Genomic DNA, 11,950 nt, shown 5'->3' with positions numbered 1-11,950 from the left:
TAGTAAAATTATTATTTTTTGCATTGAGTATCATTTTTTATTTATTGATATTTTAGTTTTATTTTTTTTTCTTAAAAAACTGTTAATCCCGATGTTATAAAGATTTAAGAATTGATTAATATTTCTTTTTAAATCTTTCCTATTTAAAATAAAATAATAAATACTATATTATTAACACATGATTTCAAATGACTAAAGTTAGAAAATAAGCACGCATTATAATATAGATATAAAAATTAATAAATATATACTTGATTTTTCATGAAATAATAATAAACATTTATTTCTTACAATTTCAAAAAGAAAAATTAGTATATTAGAAGATTTTGTATTAAATTTTCTATTCTCAATTATTATCTTAGTTTTATTTATTTAATATATTCAATATAATAGTAATTTTTTAATTTCTTACAAAAATGAAATAAGTTAACAAATTATTATATTAAAAAAATGTTATCTTTTCTCTTTTTAATAATATTTACAGTAATATTTTTACACTAATTATTTATTTAATTTATATAAATTTCAACTCTTAAATATTTTTTATTTATTATTTCCAATTATTAAATAATTATTTTATATTAAGTATTTGTTTAGAGCGAGGAAAGTATAGTTTTCTTTTTAAGTATTTGTTTAAATTTGAAGGCTTTTCTTACCTTAGAGTGAACTATGATCCTTTACCTTAAAACTATTAACAAAAACGGTGAATAGTGTAAATACGGGTCCAGACCTTGCTAGCTAGAATACATTCGTGCCCTAGGCCCACCTGCAGGTTTCAAAAATCTGTTCCTTTTTTCTTTGGTGATTTAATCAGCCTCAAGGCTTTCCCTTCATCTGTCTTTCATTTCTTCTGGTTTTTGCCTTTTCATCATACATATATTTCAATGATCTTTTCTCCTCCTGTCTCACATCATTTGTATACTTACACCCTTTAGGTAGAGATTGTGCCCTTCTCAAGTCCCTTTTGTGTTCATTGTTAGTTCCAAGTATTCAACAAGTTAGTAATCACAACTGGGATATGTTGTTATGATACTGTCTAGTGCCAGCGAATGTGACCTTCATCTTGGCCACTACCTGCATGACAATATGGATATGTTAGAATTGATTTATATATATGTATATATGGTTAGCATACAAATAATTGAAAGTGGTTGTGCATTGTCACATGCTCAAAATTCCTCTCTATTTTCCAAGAATCCTGTCACTGATGGCTTTGATTTAGGGAACTATATATCATGTAACTCAACTAAAAATGGTCCCCACATTTTTTGCACTTGCAATGGTCCTCGCGTTTTACCCTTGTTCTACTGGTGTAAAATGCAGAATTTAATAATGACTGGCTTCATTTTTAGCTTAAGTCATCTTGAAATCTTGATTATAATTTGGCTATGAGCCTTTCTTAATTTGAATTTAGATATATGTTGATCTTGAATTTTAACTAAAATTTAAAACCAACCTGTCATTCTAAGAAAGTGAAATGTGTTGAAAACTATCATTTTGGTTGTATTTTAGAGAAGTGATAAACTTGAATGGTGTCGTTGTAGTTAGTTGCATCTGTTTGGTTTCTTGTTGGTTAACAAGGCCATCTTTGACCCGTCTTCACACAACCAAACAGCAGAAGATGTAGTTTCTGAATTGCTAGTAGAACCATAAAAAAGACTACGCCTCACGCAGTTGTTTGTGTCTTTGGGCAAGCAATTGGAAACAAAAGAATCTTAATATCTAGGAACAAATTTTGTAAATACTTGGTGTTCCGAGATGTAATTTCTATTGATGTCATACAATAATAAAATCTTTTAATTCCAAAAGGTGAAAATATATAACTCGCGGTTTGATTAACCATGGCCAACAAATTTTGCACCATACTGTAAAATAAATGAATCAGGCAGTGTATTAAGATAAACGCACGTGATGGTGTGCACATGCCATCTCCAGCAACATTCAGTAAAATATACAAGAATTTCTTACATTTGATTAGCGAGGACCAATCATATTCAACACATCCCTTATTTTAACAGTTGAATTTCTTACATGTATATCTACACAAATTTTACAGATTAGGATAGTGATTGCAGATCATTTCATGCTTTTGACAGTAATCTCATGAACCTGATTCCTGCATTAGACGATTTTTAATAAGCTAATCCACCAGCAAATGTATCAGTGTCGTGAAGCAGAGATTCCGTCAACCAGTAACCATCCCAGCATCCACCAACTCTCTGCCAGTGACAAACAAACAAACAAACATCAGATACATACATAGTTGTGCTTAATTAAGTAGTAATCTATCACAATAATTCAAACATCTATCACTGAATTAAGAAAAGAACTATCAAAATTGAATACTCCTGCAGCAATCCACAGTTCACAAAATGCCTAACTACGTATTATTATTACTTATTTTCCAAACAAAAATAAACAATAATTTTTGCAAACAAAATGAACCAAACACAAGATTAAATCCCTCACAAACATGACTATGAAGATACGATGTAGCGAAGAAATCATGATCAAACCTGAACCATTGTAAATTGAAATATCTCCTCTTCCTCTGGTCGACTTCCACGAAACCAAACCCGCTGCTTGTATTTGTTCTGTTTGAAGTTCATCACTCCATAACATCAGCTTTTTATGATAATATTGAAAAAAAAAACTGAAGAAGAAAAAGCATTCTACCTCCTCTACAAACAAAGTGCTCATGATCTTTCTCTCCTTGTGACCTAGCAATACTCGATAAGTAGAATGGTGAAAAATACGCCTAAACCTTTCAAACTGCACATGCAGAGGTGTGTATAACTGTTTAGCATGAATTTCAATTTTCAACATACAAATATTTCAATAACAGTAAAGTATCTATTAATGGACTTTAACGACTATGACTATGCCATGTGTATACAGAAGTTTGACACAGTCAACTAATAAAAGATTACCATTAATATAACTTCACTGCATAAAGAAGAACACAATTTTAGAACGAACCTGGCCCAAATCAAAGAAAGGCCCAAAATAGGTAGACCTTTCAAAAGGATCAAATCCTGCGAACCTGTACATAACCTCGATTCCATAGTCTTCACGAGGTTGATCGTTATTCTTCAAGGCTTCGAGCTGGTAATGCACCGCATCTTCTGCACTAAACTATACCAAACATTAATTTAACAGAAAAGGAAGAAAGAAAAAGGAAGGAGAAGAGGAGAAGCGGTGGTGGATAGTGACTATTACATCTAATCGTGGACCAAATGGTCTTTTTTGGCGTGATTTGAACCTGCAGGCATTGTTCGAATTGGAATATTGGAGAATAAAATGGAATTGGATTGCAGTGAGGAAGAATAGGTACCAATCCTCGGAAAGGAAATCGGGAACTTCGGCAGCGGCTTTGAAGCGAGAGGTTCCTTTGCTGTTGAACAAGAATCGAACGGAATGCGGATGCGACAAGAGAGAGGACCCAAACGACATCGTCCAACGCTCTGATACGAAAGGGAAGAAGAAGAAGAAGAAGAAAATTGAAGATTGAGATGAAGGCTTTTCTCTTCAAACTTCTGAACACGACGTCTATGGTCTCTGTTGGTTTCTTGAAGATTATTTTGAAAATAATCTCTGATTTAAATCGGTATTTAAAAAAAAAGTATTTTTTTAATGATAAAATAGTTCATTTAAACTTAAATAGGACATAATTAAATATTTTTTACACATTCAGCTACCAAAATTATAATTATATAATTAATTATAACTATGTAAGTGACTCTAACAAAATTACCAAACAATTATTAGGATCTTATAAAACTATCATTATTAGACAAGTTCTAAACACCTGATCTCGTTCATAAAAGAGTAAGTAAACAATAATCGTAATCTTGAACTTTGTAAACAATGAATAAATAAATAACATTATTAAATTTATTATTAAAAAATATTTTCCTATATCCAATAACGTTATACAAAAATTATAGTGGTTTTGGTATATGACTTTCATTTGTAATTAAAAAACAACTCATACTAAATTCGTGTTTCTGAACCAGGAAAATCGTGCTTTCTTCTAAACACGACTTACCTTACCTACTATTTTAATATTTTTAAATTTATCAATTCTAATAAATTTGTGGAAAAATCATACTAAAATGATAATTTTTTTAAATTGTATAGAAGTAAAATATATTGTTTCTATAAAAAATAAACTTGAAGGAGTGTAACTCGATAAGGATAGGATGTTCATTAGGAACGAACTTTTAGTTGTTCTCCGATAAAAGAGGAAGGCCCACTTGAAAACTCTCCAATACTTAAGTGAGTAGGAACACAAAGATTACAAGTTTGATCAATATGAGAGAGTTAAGAGTATAAGATAAGACAATTTGTACTTCTTAAAGAGCGGATATTTATAGATTATGAGACAATTGGATTAATCATATAAATGGTATTAATTGTTTCATAAATAGTCGTTCATCATTTAAGGTTCATTGATTAAATTGTTTTAGTCATTGATGACAATGAAGGTTCGGTTAGGAAAGACATATAGTTGTCTCGAACTCGTTGACATTCTAGACCTTAAGCGGATAGGGACATATATAATATTCTAAAGTTTTTTATAATATCTTCATTTTTATCATATTAAAATGTGTGATTTTTATTTTTGTTTGTGCTCAATTATATTTTTTACCTAGGTAGTGTACGATGTTTTATTTATATTTGTTTGCTAAATTAACACTATAAAGTGGTAAAAAAATATATATATTAGTTTGCATAAACTTTTGGGATTAAAAAATAAACACTAAAATTATATTTTACTGACATGTGTAAATTAAAGTTACATTACATTTTAATTTTCGCCCTTTTCTCTGATATTCTGAGCTTGTGTTTTATAGTGTTTTTTTTTATCAGTAAGAAAAAAATAAATAAATAGAAATCACTTCAAGAGTGGTCCAACCCTTGTACAAAACCGAATAGCACATCCCTCATAAGCTTGCTACAAACTTCCTACTAGAACAAAAAAAAAACATTAGGCCAACAATGACCGAAAAAAAAAACACATAAAAAAAAACTAACACCTCTAACCCAACATTCTAAAACAAAAGGTCTAAAAATTCAAAGTCTCTTGATTAAATCATACAAGGCAAAGTGTTCTCTCATTTCTTTATTCGACACTCGATTGGGATCTTTGAAACTCATTGAGAAGTGGTGCACAGGTTAAACTTAGTTAGTGTTCGAGTTTGTTCTTTTTGCAGGAAAGTACGAGCCCTAACTTTGGTCCCTCATTTGTGTCCTAATAGTTAACAACTTGTTTCAAAATGTGGTCTCTAATGTTGAAGTGGAAGTGGAAGGTAACTAAGAAGTTGTTCGTAAGTATAGTACATAAGAAATGTTGTCTTAGGTGGAGATAAAAGTTCTTATGTGGAACTAAAACCCTCAACCTAAAGATAAGTTTTATGATAATTTAGTACATTTAAAGTTTTTTATTTTGAAATGGTTTTGTGATTATTGGAATAAGTTGGTATCGAAGTGAGCAAAGACTTTTTGGTGTGAATGGGAAAGTTAAGTGAGTTTTGTGTTTGGAATGAATATTAGTTGTAATTTGTTTGTGTTTGACTTTATTGTTTTTATTTTTTTATCAGTAAAAATAAATAAATAAATAGAGTAGCATTTAAATAATGTTATAATCTTTATACATAGAACCAAACATCCTTAACACAAAAACAATTTATTTATTGTTGCATAATTTTTTTAATGTTACATACATTATATATTATAATGGCAAGAATCATCTTCCATCTAGCTTTACCTTAGATTAGATGTTTCTAACCGCTTGCCCCAAGGGTGATTTTAAAGCACAAACAACATATTACATATAATAAAGTCCTCATCCAACTTTGGAGCTAACTATTTACAAATTCATCTAATGTGTTTTTTATGTAGTATTAATGTGTCTAACATGTTTATTGTTTAATATTTTTAAAAATAAAAGGTATTTATACGTTACAAGTTTAAATTTGTTAAAATATAGATTAAATAGTTAAAAGGAAACTCTTTACAACCATTTGACACAACAAATGATAAGCCTCCTTTCTTGTTGTTTGAATAAATAATGAATATTCAACTACATGGAAACTTTAGTTGATATTTGAATTATGGTTGTTCCTTTCTTTGTGGTTTGAATAAACAGTGAATATTCAACTACATGGAAACTTTAGTTGATCCTTGAATTATGACTGTTCCTTTCTTTGTGATTTGAATAAATACTGAATATTCAATTACATGACAACTTTAGTTGATCCTTGAATTATGATTGCTATAGCTAAAAATAAATTTAACTATGTTGACGTATATTTCTCGTTTTCTTCTAATTAAGTTAAGATTCTCTCTCTCTCTCTCTAATATATATATATATATATATATATATATAAGAGTTTAAATTTTCATAAAACATAGTTAACTTTTCATAAAAAGATCAAAACTAAACTACCTGACCTTATTTGACATGATTCGAGTTAGTTTTATCTTTAAAAAAACTCATTTTTAAGTAGATTAAATTTAATTTTGTATTTTCTCCGAATTTTTAAATTGTTTTATGTTTAAAAAAATATTAAGAAAAAATAACTTAATTTAAATAAAATATTTATAAATTTTTCTGTTATTTAAACTTCTATTTTTATATCACAACAAATATATGTCAACTAACTAAAAAATAGATAAAAAAAGAATGAATATTTAAAATTATCAAATTTTGAAAATGGCCCTTAAACAAAAAATATAAATCCTTCGAAGTTTTCTATAATGAATATCAGAGAAAGTATTAAAGTCGACCAAATTTGGATAACCTCGTTACACGAACAAAATCGACGCAGATCTCATCAAACAGTTACCATTATTAATATAAATGCAGCTTCATCTGCATATTTAGCAATCATTACAGAGAATAATTTTCTGAGTAACTATATATGCCAACAAGTAATGTAATCGAAAGCATAGGTTCCCGTTTTCAGACCCTGCAAATGGACAAAGTAGGAATTCTGAGTCAGAGATTATTCACTCCAAATAGATAAAACCAATTATCCATTCAATCAAAGATTCTAGAATTATGATTATTAATTTTGTTGCAGGTAAGAAAGTCATCAGCAGCACTCAACATTTGACTTTTCAACGTCTAATCTTGATACGTAGGTAGAAAACGTCATCACGAAACAAAACCAACACGAAACATGTATGTTGAGAATAAAGTAATGGTAATGAAAAAGGCAAAAGAGGACTTACTGTTGGTATTCTACGTTAATGAAGGATGCAGAAGCATTGGCGATGGCCTGAAAGGCCTGGGAGGAGAGGACCAACGTAGTTCCCTCTAAAGAAGGCCTAGAAACCGATGATTGCGCTCGATCAACGATCTTTATCTGAACCATCTGCCCAGTAATGCAAGTTCCGCGAACTGCAGCACTGATGCACCGCACCTGATACTGTCTCCCACATGCGGCACCATTGTCCCATAAACCCTCCCCAACAGCACCAAAGAAGTTACTCGGCGGAAACTGTGATGCGTCTCTACCGAAACATGCAGTGGCTGCAAGTGTCACCTCAACACAATTAGCCCAAATATTAACACGTTTTATTTTGGCAGATATCATCAAAGTTTCCTATGAAAGTTTAATCTGAACCAACATTGAGTCCTGCATATATATATATATATATATATATATATATATATATATATATATATATATACACATATATACATATACTTACGCAAAAAGGGAGGGCCATAGCGTGCTGCAGTGCCAAGGTCAGCTAAAGAGTGGTGGAGGAAGAGAGTGCAGAGGAGTAGGAGGCAAATGGAGGAAGTGGAAGGAAGAAGCTGAGACATTGATGCTGCATCAGAAAATCAAGGAATGCGCCAAATATTTTAGGCCAAGTTCTTCAATATATTTGTAGTAATAAATTATGATTAGGGTTATGTAGTCAGTGGTCAGCATAACGGCGTCAACCTAACATTCATTACTTTGATTATGATTATGATGTATATTATCATACTATATATACTTAATATAAAAAAAAAAATTCTTATTTTCAGACATAATTTTATTAATTTTACTTTATTTAGTGATATTTTTTCTGAAATATTTTAACTTTAATTAGGATATTTGATATAAAAATAGTTTTTTCTTCTTAGATATGAGAAAGACAGACAGAAACTTAATCCGTTTCTTAATTCATAGTGTTGTATAACCTTACTGTGTTTTAAATGAAGGTAATTTAAAGCTTTTAAAAAAATCAAAATGAGTGTTTATATATAGTATTTATTTAATTTTATAAATATTAAAACTAATTTACTCAAAGTACTATGTATAAATAGCATTAAGATAAAATTTTACATATTAAAACTAGCTTATAAATATAGTTTTAAATGTTATTTAACAGTTATCTTTACTTATAATATATTAATTATAGTATTACATAATATAAATAACTTAAAACGATACTTTAAACCTTAAATGTATAAAATATAATATACTGTATTCAATAAATTAAATTTATATTTATTATATGACTTTTGGTATGAATCTATATATGTTAAAAATCAGTTACTACATAAAAGGTAATTGGAAAAAACTATTTTGACAACCCACATTTTCTTTTATTTCCTTTAACTACTCTATATATTAATAAAAGTGATTGTAGAGTGGTGGTATAAATTTTTATGAATGTCAAAGTATGAGATCCCAAAATAATTATAAAATTTATGGACATGTTGTTAGACAGCCAATTTTTTTTTTACAATATATTTATTTATTTTATTTTATTTTTTATCAGCATATTTATTTATTTTATAGTAACTAACTAAAGAAAATTGAGCATAAATGTGAATATATACAAGGTGTTGGAGCTAAATTAGTAAATTAAGCTATACATTGATGTAAGTGTTCGAAATTCAGTAAAAAATTATGATTTTTAAACAAACACTTGAAATGAAATAAATTTTATATTCAATGTGTCTTTATTGCACCTAAAAAAACCCCAACATTTGAATTAATTAATCAGGTATGAACAAAAAATAATTTTATGATTTGTAAGAAATTCCAATAATAGAAGAGTGTTCAACATATCATTTTCTTATGAGTGCCCACATTGGGAACACATTTAAATTTAGAAATTCCATGTTCAGTGTGAAATTGAGAAGACAGCCACATTAATTGTACAACCTAGCATAAGTAAATGCTTTTTCTAGAAAAATATTTGAAATCCATTACAATGAACAACTATTAGGTAAATCTTTGAGTTTTTCCAAACTTGAATCATCTATGCCTCTCACAAACTTCAAACCATATTGGGGACGCAGTTTTCCTGCTATATTTAATTTAATTTGACCCATCTCCTTCTCCTAATAACTGCCTTTGCCGACTCAAATATTTGTGATTGTAAGCTGTGAATCACCCTTAGGGAACCATCTATTATGTCGTTTTCGTTTTGCAGATTTTCTTCCCTTTCATACACACACACATGCATTTCCATTTGGGATAAAACGAAGAAAAGGGAATATCTTATTGTGCTTTAATTTCCCTATACTGTGAACCATGTTCTGATATAATGTGAAACTTTGCTTATAGATTTTTGAAACAAACAATGTTATTTTACTCATACATGATAAGTTTGAGAATAAGATTGAAGGATGAGAGAGGTACCTGATGGCTGATGGCGTGTTCACTTAGCAGAGGTATGAAGGTGGAGCAACAATGTTTAGGAACCTGTTTATGACCATTAACTGATGTTCTTAAATGCTAGTTAAAGGGGTGCTGTACTGAGTTTCAATAGTTAAAGCCGTTCTTAAATGCTCATTTATATCCTTTTCGTAAAATTCTTTATTTCTTTTTTTATACAAGATAATTTGTAATTCCCTGATATAATTAATTTTTAAGAAAAATGTTTTTAGTTAAATATTTAAAATTGTTTCACACAATAGCGTGTGGGATCAATATAGTAAAAAATATAAGTCTTTTCCTTTGTCTATCTTTTTCCTACATTCTCTCTTTTATGCTAAAATCTTTCTTTTATTCTCTTTATACTTAGATTTTTTTTTTTCCTTTTCAATAATAAATATTGTCTCTTATTTAAGACTGATTATTCATGATCTTCTCATTCACGCTGATACTCTATTAATGTTCCTAAAGATGCAGGTTGGTAGACAATATGTTTATAACAATATCGAACTCGACCCATGACACCACATAAATTAATTACATAAAAAAAGTTTCATAGATCTTACCCATAAATAAATTTTACATTACTCATAAATTTTGCCCACAAATATATATCTACAAGTAAACCCAAAATTACTATTAATAATAATATTTTTATTAAAAATATTATTAATATTAATAACATTAACAATATTAATAACACTAATAATATTAATAACATTAATAAGATTAACATCATTAGTAATATTAATAATATGAATAATATTAATGATATAAATAATATGAATAATGTTAATAATGTCAAAAGTATTATTGCAACATTAATAATTATAAATAAAAATCATAAATAATAATTCTAAATAAAAAAATATTAAAATAATAATAATAAAAGTTTAAAAAAATATGAAGAATTACCTACTAATTTACTCATAGATTAGAGTTGGTGGATATAACATACGAATTAGAATCAATGTATATTACTTACGGACTAAAGTTTGTGGATAATACCTACTCAATATAGTTGGTCGATATTATTTGATTGAAGTTGGTTGATATTATTATTAATAATATTATAACATTAATAAACTTATTAATATTAATAACATTGATAGTATTAATAACATTGACAATATTAATAACATTAATATAATAATTAATGATATTAAAAATATTAATAATGTTATAATATAAATAATATTAATATCTATACTTAAATATAAAGGAGGTTATCTATTATAACTGTTTTTAGTTATACATAATTTTTTTTTTCTATTTTATCCTTATATCAATATTTCATTTTTTATTTTGGTTATTTTACAATTACTTAAATTTAAAACTAAAAAAAGAGTTAATATTAAATTTGAAAGAAACTGCACTACATTTATTTTAAAAGAATGAGTCAATATTTTGTTGCAAAGAGAAGGAAAAAGATTAGAAAATAAATATTTTCTTAGGATTTGTTAGTAGAGTTTATCATCTTAATGAAGTGATTGCTTTAATATAATTATGTTGATTGTGCTATAAATTTGAATTTGTTTAATATATTTTTTATTGTAACTTACTTATTAAAATTGTAGGTTGAAACTCATAGCTGATGAGAGAAAATGTTTCTACCTTATCTTTTCTTAGTGATATTTGATATTTAAAAAATACAAATACACATATAATAATAATAGTAATAATAATAATAAAAGTAGAAAATGTGAATAAACATGTGCTCTTATCCACTAGTTATTAATAATAATATTTGAATATTATTAATATTAAAAATATTAATATTAATTATAATAATAAATATAATCATAATATAATAATAAAGTTTGTTTAGTATTATCGTTAAAAGTTATTTGTTATCTCAAATAACTTGGATTGATTTGAGTATATGTCGGAACAATTCACTCTATTTGTCGCATGAATATTTAAATTTATAAAGGAAATTAAATTTAATTAAATTTAACATTAATTATTAATCCAAAAAATTAAGTGTCGTGAATTTACAATTTTTACATCAGAAAAAGAAGTTACACATTAATTAACAGTTAATTGAGAATCTCAATCCCAAATATCTAGATAAATAGATAGATAACTTCATAGTGTGTATTGTGTATGATCGTAGGTCGATCACAACCTTCCTATAGATATATTTCATGACTTTTTCTTTTGTTTTTATGTTTGATAATTTTTGTTTTGTTTTAATCCTACCATTTATTGAGACCTGGTAAATGATGAATAATAATTAAAATTTGTTATCAACGTAAGACTCACATCTGTATATATCT

The 11,950-nt window shown here is 27.6% G+C and overlaps 2 protein-coding genes across 12 annotated transcripts; both read right to left on the bottom strand.

Moving 5' to 3' along the window:
* Positions 1 to 613: 613 nt before the first annotated feature.
* Positions 614 to 3,585, bottom strand: LOC137821413 (DNA-directed RNA polymerase subunit beta). Of its 10 annotated transcripts, none has more exons than XM_068625999.2 (7): positions 3,335 to 3,583; positions 3,220 to 3,262; positions 2,980 to 3,135; positions 2,677 to 2,772; positions 2,517 to 2,594; positions 2,110 to 2,219; positions 614 to 1,074 (listed from the first exon to the last, which is right to left on the bottom strand). In XM_068625999.2, exons 1-6 carry the CDS (start codon positions 3,451 to 3,453, stop codon positions 2,133 to 2,135), a joined length of 579 nt encoding a protein of 192 aa, XP_068482100.1. In that variant the 5' UTR covers positions 3,454 to 3,583; the 3' UTR covers positions 614 to 1,074; positions 2,110 to 2,132. The 10 variants fall into 10 exon arrangements, with proteins under 10 accessions (XP_068482100.1, XP_090151297.1, XP_090151296.1 ...); XM_090295171.1 differs by having other exon boundaries at positions 2,980 to 3,125; positions 3,335 to 3,493; XM_090295170.1 differs by having other exon boundaries at positions 2,980 to 3,130; positions 3,335 to 3,490.
* Positions 3,586 to 6,836: 3,251 nt separating this feature from the next.
* LOC137822840 (EG45-like domain containing protein 2) lies at positions 6,837 to 7,904 on the bottom strand. 2 transcript variants are annotated; one of them, XM_068627843.2, is made up of 3 exons: positions 7,723 to 7,904; positions 7,240 to 7,540; positions 6,837 to 6,974 (listed from the first exon to the last, which is right to left on the bottom strand). In XM_068627843.2, exons 1-3 carry the CDS (start codon positions 7,838 to 7,840, stop codon positions 6,968 to 6,970), a joined length of 426 nt encoding a protein of 141 aa, XP_068483944.1. In that variant the 5' UTR covers positions 7,841 to 7,904; the 3' UTR covers positions 6,837 to 6,967. The 2 variants fall into 2 exon arrangements, with proteins under 2 accessions (XP_068483944.1, XP_090151447.1); XM_090295321.1 differs by lacking the exon at positions 6,837 to 6,974 and having other exon boundaries at positions 7,236 to 7,540; positions 7,723 to 7,872.
* Between the last annotated feature and the right edge of the window lie 4,046 nt (positions 7,905 to 11,950).

The sequence above is a fragment of the Phaseolus vulgaris genome, chromosome 9 (genome assembly GCF_051622355.1).
Source record: "Phaseolus vulgaris cultivar YP4 chromosome 9, ASM5162235v1, whole genome shotgun sequence".
Taxonomy (NCBI): Eukaryota; Viridiplantae; Streptophyta; class Magnoliopsida; order Fabales; family Fabaceae; genus Phaseolus; species Phaseolus vulgaris.
The sequence above is the reverse complement of the archived record's forward strand: the minus strand, read 5'-3'. Positions and strand labels throughout refer to the sequence as shown.